This window comes from Oratosquilla oratoria, chromosome 31, assembly GCF_046742065.1.
Source record: "Oratosquilla oratoria isolate Oo_2021 chromosome 31, ASM4674206v1, whole genome shotgun sequence".
NCBI classification, from domain to species: domain Eukaryota; kingdom Metazoa; phylum Arthropoda; class Malacostraca; order Stomatopoda; family Squillidae; genus Oratosquilla; species Oratosquilla oratoria.
This window is the reverse complement of record NC_134807.1, coordinates 13,299,144-13,311,643: the sequence shown is the minus strand read 5'-3', so window position 1 is coordinate 13,311,643 and position 12,500 is coordinate 13,299,144. Positions and strand designations below refer to the sequence as shown.

At 41.1% G+C, this 12,500-nt stretch overlaps 1 protein-coding gene across 7 annotated transcripts in view; it reads left to right on the top strand.

Annotated features, from left to right (window-relative positions):
- LOC143041449 (cell adhesion molecule Dscam2-like) overlaps positions 1-12,500 on the top strand; it is a 201,915-nt gene that overhangs the window by 120,592 nt on the left and 68,823 nt on the right. For all 7 annotated transcript variants that reach the window (XR_012967806.1, XR_012967807.1, XM_076213335.1 and 4 more), the window contains exons 11-17: positions 1,873-1,983; positions 3,405-3,566; positions 4,248-4,688; positions 8,645-8,764; positions 9,711-9,884; positions 10,725-10,872; positions 11,430-11,608. Coding sequence is in view for 5 of the 7 variants with exons in the window: in XM_076213335.1 (XP_076069450.1) it covers positions 1,873-1,983; positions 3,405-3,566; positions 4,248-4,688; positions 8,645-8,764; positions 9,711-9,884; positions 10,725-10,872; positions 11,430-11,608 (1,335 nt within the window). In the remaining 2 variants the exon portion in view is untranslated. The remainder of the gene's footprint in view (positions 1-1,872; positions 1,984-3,404; positions 3,567-4,247; positions 4,689-8,644; positions 8,765-9,710; positions 9,885-10,724; positions 10,873-11,429; positions 11,609-12,500) is intronic.

The window sequence follows — 12,500 nt, the reverse complement described above, 5'->3', positions numbered from 1 at the left end:
AGGTGGTGGTGGTGGATGTTAGTGATACTGGTGATGGAGGTAATTGGTACTGCTGGAGGTGGTGGTGGTTGTTAGTGATGCTGGTGATGGAGGTAGTTGGTAGTGCTGGAGGTGGTGGTGGTGGTTGTTAGTGATGCTGGTGATGAAGGTAGTAGTGATGGTGGTGGTGGTTGTTAGTGATGCTGGTGATGGAGGTAGTTGGTAGTGCTGGAGGTGGTGGTGGTGGTGGTTGTTAGTGATGCTGGTGATTAAGGTAGTTAGTAGTGATGGAGGTGGTGGTGGTGGATGTTAGTGATACTGGTGATGGAGGTAGTTGGTAGTGCTGGAGGTGGTGGTGGTTGTTAGTGATGCTGGTGATGGAGGTAGTTGGTAGTGCTGGAGGTGGTGGTGATGGAGGTAGTTAGTGATGCTGGTGATGAAGGTAGTTGGTATAGGTGGTAGTGGTGGTGATGGAGGTAGTTGGTAGTGATGGAGGTGGTGGTAAGGATGGTAATGGTGGGGGATGGTATTGATGATAAAGTTGGTGATTGGTTTGATGGTGGTGGTGATGGAGGTAGTTGATAGTGATGAAGGTGCTGGTGGTGCTGGAGGTAGTTGGTAGTGCTGGAGGTGGTGGTGGTGGTGAGGATGGTAATAGTGGGTGTGGGGGTGAGGGTGGATGAGAAGAAAGGGGTTAGGAGAAAATGGAGCCATTTAATAAAAGTAAATAGATATATGAATATATTAATAGATTAATCATGAATAAAAATGTAAATAGATATGTTGATAAATAAATAAATAAATAAGATGAAATAGAATAAAAACAGATCAATGAATATAAATAGATAGATAAATACATAAACAAAATAGATAAATTATAATAACATAGAATAGATAAAAATAAAATATCAAGTGAGACAAGATAGATGGATAAATAAATACACAAATAAATAGACAATTAAATGATAAAATAAAATAAAATATGAAATAAAGATATCTTGCCCCATTGCTACAGCTCGTGATTACTCTAAGGTCCTGTTCAGACTAGCGGTTCCGCAAAGTCAATTAAAAAATGCGCGGTTGTGTCTGAACGCCTCCATTGGCCTACATCGTAATTGTACCGCCGCGGTTCAGACCGCTAGTATGAACAGAACCTAATCCTCTTGCAGTCCCATAGGATAGAACCACAAGCACAATTGCCTTAATCAAAACTCCACCCATCAATTTACAAATATAAATGTGTGTGTACAATGTGTGTGTGTGTGTAAGTGTACGTATGTGTGTGTATGCGTGTGTGTGTGTGTACGTGTGTGTATTTGTGTGTATGTATGTGTGTGTACGTGTGTGTATGTGTGTGTACGTGTGTACTACAATAGAGATGTAATTCAAATGGTGTCCATGTACAAACTTTACATGTGTTTTCATAAGGATTTCAGTATTTATGATGCCATTTTTGTGTTGTTACCCACAATGCTAATAGGCCAATTAGACTTTATTATTAATGGATATATACATATATATACATATATATATATATATATATATATATATATATATATATATATATATATAGGTATGTATATATATATCTACAGTGTATCACTTTTTTCAATATGGCAAGATTTTCTCGACGAATATATTCTCACATTTCAATAAACCTTAGACAATTTATAAGTTTCTAATGATTTCATCTAATCACATTATGCACTTAAACAAGAATATATTTTCTTGTCCAATAAACTCTTTACCAATTTAGAAAGAGAATGTTTATGTCATATATGTATAATGAGGTTGGTACCATCACCAATTGCAAAAAAAAAAAAAAAAAAAAAAAAAAATCTTGAATGTGTTTATATGACGCTGAGAGGTTGGTTCCGTCCTTCTCCCTTCTAGGCTTACCGGAGGTGAGACCCATGGGCGAGGTGACAGCTGTAGCAGGGGAGCAGCTAGTTCTGACATGTCCCGTGGGAGGCTTCCCAATACACACCATCACCTGGCAGAAAGGTAAGGAAGAAGAGGAGGAAGAGGAGGAGGAGGAAGAGGTGGAAGAGGAGGAGGAGAAAGAGGAGGAGGAAGATGAGGAAGAGGATGAAGATGAGGAAGAGGAGGAGGAGGAGGAGAAAGAGGAGGAGGAAGGTTCAAAGGCGACAGCACCAGACTTCAGTTCTTAGGAGTTCTTGGAGTTTGCTTGAGTCACTTCGTCTTAAGGTTAATTTGTTCATTTGTTTATTTGTGTATTTATTCATTTATATTTATCCTGAGATTATTTAATTTATTAATTTATTTATCTATTTATCATTAGTTATTTATTCATCTATTTTTTTTATTCAAATGTATATGTTCATGTACATGTATGTGTATGTGTGCATATGTATACATATATTTTGCCTACGTATGAATACATGAATACATTAATACATTGAGGGGAAGAGGAGGCCTCTTTAATGAAGCGGCCCTGCTGTGGATGTGCTGTGTCTCGCTGCATTGCTTCTGACCCGGGCAATGAGGCGGGAGACAGGGATGACCCGTCATCCACGAGGAGCTAAGATGAGACAAGGGAAAGGGTGGTGGAGGGGAGTGGAATGAGTGGGAGGGGGAGAGGGTGCGTGCCTGGACTAGGCTACCCCCCATATAAGGGGGGAAATGCCGTTGGTATATAGGTAGATAGATGAATATATAACTTACACAATTCATTTACATAAATTCGTGTAATTTCGATAGTTATCAGGTTATGTCCTCATTTTAAATCTAGTTCATCAACTACGATTCTCTGCAAACCTTTAGATGCGAGATTTAGTGAGTTAGAAATACATAAGAATCCTGTTTTATAATCACCAGATAATGAAGTCATTTTTCAATTTCTATTATAAATTGTTGAATGTTCGCTGGCCGAGCGGGTTTGAGCGTCGCTGCTTGCGGCGGAGGTCGAGGGGACAGTAATTCGAACCTTGCCGCCAGCAAGTTGGACCAAGGGAAGTGTTCATTAAATTCCACGCTACAAAATCCTAGTCTACTAATAGGGAGGAGTTTTTTATTAGTATATATATATATATATATATATATATATATATATATATATATATATATATATATATATATATATATATATATATGAGGCTCGCGACTTTTATAATACATGCTAACTCGAAACAAGTCAAAGTGGCGTGGATGCCCCTCTGTTTCTGGACGTCTCATATAGGACAAGTGTCAGTCATCGTCAACGTTTGAGGGGTTCGAAGTGAGGCATGTTACCTGATGATACAAAAATAAATAAATAAATAGATAAATAAATGAATAAATAAAAAAGGAGAGGGAGAGACCTTTAAGTTCAGGACATATAATCTATCAGTACATAACATTTAAGGACAGGACATATAATCTAATAGTACTTAAGAAATCCGTAAACGTCTTAATGTTTCCTGTAGGAGGGAAGGCCCTTCCCATGAGCCGCCGTCAGGAGGTGCACAGTAATGGGTCTCTGGTGATCAACAACGTGCAGAAGACTGCCGACGCAGGAGATTACTCATGCACTGCCACAACCAACACAGGCCACGGGAGTACTCAGCCTGTCCACATCAAAGTCCTTGGTGAGTTCTTACCCCTTTCAGGGCCTTCTTCAGGGAACACCTCCTCGGCCCTTGTCGATCTGACACAGTAGTTCTTCTTGTTAATGGTTCTATAGAAGTCGAGCATCGTTTCTCCATAAGTGAAATAAGTCAAGAAAAAAAATAATTTAGTATTAAATCAACCTTGATCAAATTTGAATTATTGTTAGATGTAACTAAGATATGTGTTCTCTCTTCCTGCTAGTTCAGGGTTTGTTGTGTATGTGTGTGTTTTTTTTTTTAATTTGTCTTCTTGGATTTATGTAACATATTTGACCTGATCATTGGCGAATTCAGTTCCGCCCAAGATTTTAGATTTCCAACATGACCATCATCTTCGGGAGGGGAGTCGTTTGACTCTTACTTGTGTGGTGACTGAGGGCGACCTACCGCTCAAGTTACGATGGTTGAAGGATGACGTCCCCCTCGAGGGCGAGCCCCATGTGTCGGTACACATCTGGGAAGACTTCAACAGCCACCTGGGCATCGCGCACGTCAGGAGGGAACACGCCGGAAACTACACTTGCGTGGCCACGAACCTCGCGTCGGAGGATCACCGCACTGTTCGAATTCTCGTAAATGGTAACGTGTCCCTGGCTTCGCCTTCGACTTACTTGATTTTTTTTTTCTCTCTCATGCCTTCGTCCTCTCTTCTCGTTTCAGTACCCCCTAGGATAGCGCCCTTTAGCTTCAGGGACAATGCGGCTGAAGGCATTAGGGTGCAGGTTAGCTGTACCATTGAAAAGGGTGATCTTCCAATCACTTTCAGTTGGTTCAAGGACAGAAACCCTTTAGTCTCGTCGGGCTCACACAACGTAGGAGGACACAGAACTAGTTATTATAGCCCTAGACAACCCAGCACTGCCTTAGGAGGCGACACCTCTCGCTCTTCTTCCTCCTCCTCCTCTTCCTCCTCCTCCTCCTCCTCATCCACACCCAGTATGGGCGGGTATGAGCACCTTCCTTTGGAAGTGAGAAAGTTGGACGAGTATTCGAGTCTACTCGTTATTCCTCGGCTGACGGCTGCCCACTCCGGAAACTATACCTGCGAAGCTACCAACCCAGCGAAGACAGCGACTCACGAGGCCCGGCTCTCTGTCAGCGGTAACGTAGTTCCTCCCTCTTCCCACAGAGGGCACCAACTGTCAGCACCCTGCTACTACCACAACCACAGCTGCCGCTATTGCTGCTGATGCTGATTCTGCTGTCCCACTACTACTACTACTACTACTACCTACTATCTACTATCTACTACCCACCACCACCATCACTGCACAACAGCACCAAATTTATATGACTTGTGCATGACGGACATGTAGGCACCAATTTGCACCAGTAGGCTCCAGTAGGCACCAGTGTTAGCCGCTTCATATTTGCACCAGCCTTTCACCGCACTCACGATGAATAGATGTGTCAGAGGCACGGTCTTCTCACTCGACTCACGTTATTTAACTCTCACGCCCTCACTCACGCCCTTACTCACGCCCTCACTCACTTCTCTAACCTCATGACGGTCATTTCCTTGACTCTTCATTTACTCACGCATTCACTCACACATTCACACACACACACACACACACACACACACACACACACACACACACACACACACACACACACACACACACACACACACACACACACACAGTCACCCACTCACTTACTCACTCACTCGCTTGTGCAATCTCCTGATGATCATTCTCACGACTCTTCATTTACTCACTCACTAACTCATTCACTCATTCAAAGTAAATTGCATGATATGACTCAATGTTGAAATGCAACATTGTATTTTTGCCTCACATGTAATCGACTTCATATACCACATAGAATTATCTATATCTATCTGTCCATGTATGTATCTATGTATATGTGTAGTTGGGTGAGAGAGCAGACTAGGGTGAAAGATATTGTTGGAGACGGGGAAAGAGAGGAAGTGGAATTGGGCAGATATATTGGCCCGAACGTCTGATGAGCTACGGAGTAAGTGTGTTACTGTTTGGACGCCGCGAGATGGTAAGCGTGGAAGAGGGAGACCAGAGAGGGGGTGGAGAGACGAGATTGAGAAGTTTGCAGGAGTGACGTGGCAGAGGTTGGCGCGGTCGTGTGAATCATGGAATGCTATGAAGGAGGCCTTTGTTCAGCAGTAGACTCAGGGTGGCTGATTTGATTGTATGTATGTATATATGTATTTGATACCCTAGTTGGTAAGTCACTACCGCACTTGTCATGAGGATGCTGGGGTTCGAGTCCATGGCAGTACCACATTTCAATTTCTGCATGTCGGCCTTGGTGGCTTAGAATGGAAGTGCATTGTGGTTGTTAAAATGTATGTATGTATGTATGTATGTATGTATCTATCCATCTAAGCATTTATCTGCCTATCCATCTAACTACCTATCCATCTACCAATGTACCCATGCATCTATCCATCCATTCACCCATCTATTTATATATCTATATACGAATTGGGTTTTTCCTTTTATATAAAAGGTGTACCCTATCAAATTGTGAATTTAAAGAAAAAAGAATCATTGGCTCGATTAAATTCACTTAATCAGACTGTCATCATCATCATTATCATCATCATCATCTTCGTCATCATCATCATCATCATCATCATCATCATCATCATCATCATCATCATCGTCTCCTCTACTATCACCAACAAAACCATTGATAATACTATCACCACGACCAAAATCATCCCTATCACCATTCTCACCACAGCAACTATTGTCATTATCACCACTAGCCATCACTATCACCACACCACCACCGCAGCCACTATCACCCCGACCAAAGCCATCCCTATCACCATGATTACGTACACCACTATCACCACCACTGGATCGTGCCAACCCTTGGACGCCCACGGTAGAGTTGGTTGGCTCAAAATGGGCGCGGAAGAGCAGCCTATCCTGTACTCTGCGCCCACAGGCTGAAGCTGAAACACGCCCGCAGTAGTTTGGCCTACCCTCGCCCGCCCCCCAAAAAACCCGCCCAAAAAACAGCCAAAAAAAAAATCGCCAAAAAAAAATCGCCAAAAAAATCGCCAAAAAAAAAAAAAAAAAAAAATCCGCCACTTTTCGAGTTCCTGTGGAGGCTAGAATCACTCTCCCTTTTACGCCACGAGTGACGTGTTTGGCGATGTCTCTCCATCCCCCTTCCCCCCTAAGTCTTATGTTTTTTGCTGAAGCTGCAAATGCTGTCGCTGTTCGCTGAGGCTGCTGCTGATGTGCCTTCGTTGGCGCTCTTGTAGTAGTAAGAGACTTGATTATGTATGTTCTCGAGGTGTAGGGAGACCAAAAGAAACACCCAAGTAAAAAAAAAAAAAAAAAAAAAAAAAAAATCTTATTATAAGGACCGTGAGACCTTGATATCAAAGATATTTTCTCTCCCCCTTGGCGATGTCTTCCCCATTTTTAATTGTTCTCTCCATATTGTATCCTTACCCCAATATATACCCCCCCCCCTTCCTTATCGTCCACACTCCCCAAATTTAAGTAGTTCGGTGAGAGAGTGATCCAAGCGCCACGGGCCGCCAGACTAATTTCGTGCTCAACGAGCGACTTGGGCTTCCCGTATCTCATAGTTGGAGTTGGATTAGTCTCCCTCGACCACAGTAACTCAGAGGGAGATGACTCCAACTCCCATGAAGCCCAAGTTGGCCGGTTGAGCACGAAACTTCTGAGGCCCGTGGCGCTTGGATTATTCTCCCACGGAGCTATTCGTGTCCTGTTTTCCCCAATATTTCCCCAATCTTCATCATTCTTCCCCCATAATTCCCCCCCATTCTTTATCATCCCCCTACTCCCCATATTTCCTATTTCCCCCCATATTTATCCCCCATATAGTGCTCTTCCCCATATTTCTCCCATTCCTCATTTCCCCCCACTCCCCATATTGTGCCTTATATTCCCCCCATACTTCCCCCATTATTTGATATTCCCCCCATTACCCCATATTTCCACCTTAATGAGTGTCAGCACTTTATTATATTTATCTGCACAATCGCACATTTATATGTTCTATGTGATTTCCCTATTACCAATTATAACAATTAAGATGAAAAAATAATATCTAACATCAAATAATATCTAACATCAAATGATATATAAAATATAATAATACCTAACACCAGATAGTATCTAACATCAAATAATATCAAACCTTAAATACAATCTAATAATACCTAACATCAGATAATATCTAACATTAAATGACATCTAGCATCAAATAATATCGAACGTCAAATGAAATTTAAAATCAAATAATAATATCTAACATCAAATTATATCTAGCATCAGATATTTAATATCAAATGATATTTAGAATAAATAATATCTAACATCAAATGGTATAATCAAATGATGTCTAACATCAAACAATATCTAATTTCAAATAATAACCAACATCAAATAGTATCTAACATCAAACATTGTCTAACATCAAACATTATCTAACATCGAAAAATATCTAACCACCTATTTGGCGTCTATACTCTCCTCTATCACCAGAATAAACACAAAAAAGTCCAAAGGCTAAAAGGATTATCTATTGTCTATAAATCTATCAGTCTGTCTATCAGTCACGTGATTAAAATCGCCTGTCAACACAGTATAGAGTTGATTACAGACGCCAAAAAGGATGGAGGGCAATTGCTAAAACGGGTTCAATTCTGTCTCGGTATTTATTGGGCCATCATTAGAGTTGTGTATAAATTCCATATGTAAATGTAATTCGCAGCGGACTTTGCTATGAGATGATCACACACTCAATTTACTATGAAAATTAGAACATGGATTTTTCTATGTATACGTTTATAGAATACACATTACATATATTCACATTGTGTACATACTTTCACTGTATACGTGTGTACATGTGTGCATGCGTGTGTGTATGCTCGTGTGAATGTGTTAACACACATAGGCACTACGTTCATACTAATCCGGCCTAGCCTAACACATACACAAACACACACCATTTTTTTTTTTTTTTTTTTTTTTTTTTTTTTTTTAATTCTTTTCTTCGATCTGATGAGACTCCTTCTGCAGTTCCTCCGAGGTGGCAGGCCGAGCCCTCAGACATGAGCGTCCTCAAGGGACAAAAAGCGGTCATTCCCTGCCAAGCGGACGGGTTCCCACCCCCAGCGATTGTCTGGAAGAAAGCCCACGGTAAGTGTCCCCTTCAGGTCTCAATAACCAGCGCTTCTATTCTTCAGCGAAAAGTAAGAGAGAGACAGTCTCCCTCCGACCAAAGAGAGAGATGTAGAGACGTGGAGATGGTCAAGGAGAGAGAGAGAGAGAGGGAGAGATTTTCAAGGAGAGCAACATTCCGTTTTCTGAGTTGAGACCGTTCTCCAGTTTTATAGGCATCCTGCGTGCCTCTGGTCAGTAGGGGGTGTTAAAAGAAGTTTGTCTGGACATCGTCACCGTCACACCACGTGACACCCACCGCTCATGTTACAAATCGTCACCTGACGTCACGACACTTGTTAGAAATAGAAAATAAATAGATAAAATTGACATTATCTATGTGATATAAATGACATTGTGTTTTTAGCCATTTGAGGCAGAGCATCTTAGGAATAATACACATCACATGTGCATATACATAGGCATGTACATAAACATATACATACACATGTACATATACATATATACATATACATATATGTATACATATACATATACATATGAATGTACATATTACATACACTTCACATACATTAAACATATAATTCACATGTAGATATGTATTAACTATTTAATACCAAAACCCGAGGTTTATTCCCAGCCGTAACAAAATAGCATGTATTAGAAAAAATATACAATAATAAATATGCATATAATATTACCACCTTTCAGCCAACCACACCCAGAACACATACCCTACTACAGCATTAATCCTCAACCTTTTTGTTCGTGAACTCTTTACTTATGCAATGCTGTTTCCAAAGTTGCCGGAGATCTTCCCGACGCTAAATAAAATCGCATTGCATCCACCAACCGCAACAAGTTTCCCGATTGTATGCTATCTTAGGATCTTCCGTGGATGTCCCAGATTCCCCAGAACCCAGGTTGAGAACCCTTGATTCACATCTTGTCCTACTTCCCCCAGGAGAACGTCCGGGTAACTACCACGATGTTCAGAGCACGCAGAGGGCCAACCTGTACGACAACGGGACACTTGTCCTGCCCTTGGTCACGGAAGACGCCCAAGGCTTCTACCTGTGTGAGGCGACCAACGGCATAGGGGCTGGGTTAAGCAAGGTCATCCAGCTCACTGTCAATGGTAAGACGGGCACGCCCTCCGTACATAAATCCCCAAGGTTTCCGTAGGTTATTATGTGTGTGTGTGTGTGTCTCTGTGTGTGTGTATGTGTGTGTGTGTGTGTGTGTGTGTGTGTGTGTGTGTGTGTGTGTGTGCGTGCGTGCGTGCGTGTGTACGCCTGAATGTGGAGCATATAGGTTGTATCACTGGGTTTTCGGTTTGTTTGTTAGAAATAGTCCATAATTTGTTTGGACTGCATATATATGTATGTATGTATGCATGTATGTATGCATATGTGCTTATGTATACAATCATACTTACATTAGAATTAACATCAACATTGCCATCAACATCAATATGAATATCAACAACACTAACACCAACATTGACATTAACATTGACATGATTAATATTAGCATAAACATCAATATCAACATCAACACTAACACCAGCACTAACATTAACATTGAAGCCTTCTTGACACGGGGCTAGTTAAGTAGCCGCTAGTGCTAGTGATTAGTAAACTAGCCCTCAACTTGCTTCCAAACTATCCTAGTGTCAACACTTACTTGCCCTTAGGCAAATTAACTTGCAGCAAGCACTTGCGGCTACTAAGCTAGCCTCGTGTCGTCAACAAGGCTTAATACTAACACCAGTACTAATATCAACATTAACACTAACAATAACAATAACACTAACACTAACAGCATTAACATTAATATTAACACTAACACTAACTTTAACACTAACATTAACACTAACAGCATTAACATTAATATTAACACGAACACTAACACTAACCAGCGCTAACACTAACATTATCACTAGTATTAACGTTAACATTAACACATTCCCACTCAGCACCTCCGCAGTTCGTGGAGGCGCGGGCCAATGTCAGCGCTGGCGTGGATGACAATGCCGTGTTGACTTGCCCCGTGGCGGGTGACCCTCCACTGAGTGTGACTTGGCACAAGGACGGCATCCCACTCCAGCCCACGACCTCCTACCGGTGAGTAACTCCTTCACCTCGGAGCCTCTGGTGAGTGGCTTCTCTGGGGAAGAGGGTAGGTTTGGTTGGGGTGAGTTTGGTTTGGTGTGGTTCGGTTAGAGTTGGTTTGGTTTGGTTTGGTTTGGTTTGGTTTGGTTTGTCTTAGTTTGGTTTGGTTAGATTTGGTCATGGTAGGTTTGGTTGGTTTGGTTTGGTTTGGTTTGGTTAGATTTGGTTTTGTTAGGTTTGTCTTAGTTTGGTTTGGTTAGATTTGGTCATGGTAGGTTTGGTTTGGTTAGATTTGGTCAAGGTAGGTTTGGTTTGGGTAGATTTGGTTTTGTTAGGTTTGGCTTGGTTTGGTTTGGTTAGGGTAGGTTTGGTTAAGTTAGGCTAAGTTAGGTTAGGTTTGATTAGGGTAGGTTTGGTTTGTTTAGGTTAGATTAGATTTGGTTTCCTTAGGTAAGACAAATTTATCTTAGGTTAGGTTAGGTTTTGTTTGATTAGGTAAGTCAAGGTTATTTTAGTTTAACTTAGCTTCTGATTTTTTTCATCCTTTGACCCAATTTCGTTTCCTTCAGGTTCGAGGAGCGAGAGAGTTCTTCGGGTTCCAACAGCTGGAACTCGGGGTCTTCGGGGAAAGGAGTCACTTACGAATTGGTCATCAAGAGCGTGACGCGAGGAGATGGAGGGGAGTACGTTTGCACCGTCAACAACAACCACGGTCATGATTCCAGGACCATCTCCCTCTACGTACAAGGTACGGTCGTCGGTTATAAGAACGCAAGAATAAAAGAGACTGCAAGAGACCCTAAGGCCTACACTAGGCAGTTCCATGTCTCTTACCACCTGTCATCCCCATCCGTAGAATTTATCTAATCTTCTCCTAAAGCAACCGATAGTTTTAGCGCTTATTATATGGTTACTAAGTCTATTCCATTCGTTAATCACTCTATTGGTAAACCATTTCTTGCCTATTTCCTTCTTAAATCTAAATTTGTCCAATTTAAATCCATTACTGTGAGTCCTGCCCTGTTGTCTTAATATGATGACCTTTGTTCAAACCTTTGACCCACTTGAACACCTCTATTTGATCACACCGCACTCTAAGTCTTTCCAAGGCCAAGTGGGTTAGAGCGTCGCTACTTGCGGCGGTCTGAACCCTACTGCCAGCGAGTTGGACCAAGGGCATGGTTCATTAAATTCCACGCTACAGAGTCCTATTTAAGGGGAGTTTGCGACATTAAGCCGAATTGTCATCATAGATTTGTTGTATGTGAACAGTATGTGGGCATTGTTATAGCCCTTAGAGAGGGGGAACAATATATATATATATATATATATATATATATATATATATATATATATATATACACATATATATATATATATTTATTCATATATATTTTTTTGTTTATTTATGTATGTATTTATTTGTTTATCTATATTATTTATTTATTTATTTTGTTTTATTTTATTTATTTATTTATTTATGGGTTTTTTTAGGTGAAAATATCTCCTTAGCAACATTGGCGATCTAGCCAGACACACCTATCTTGCTCATGACATTGTCATTATCTCGAAATACTAAAAAAAAATGCAATCTCCGCGCTTTCTCTTTCTGCCTCTCTCTTCCCCTCCTTCTCTCTCTC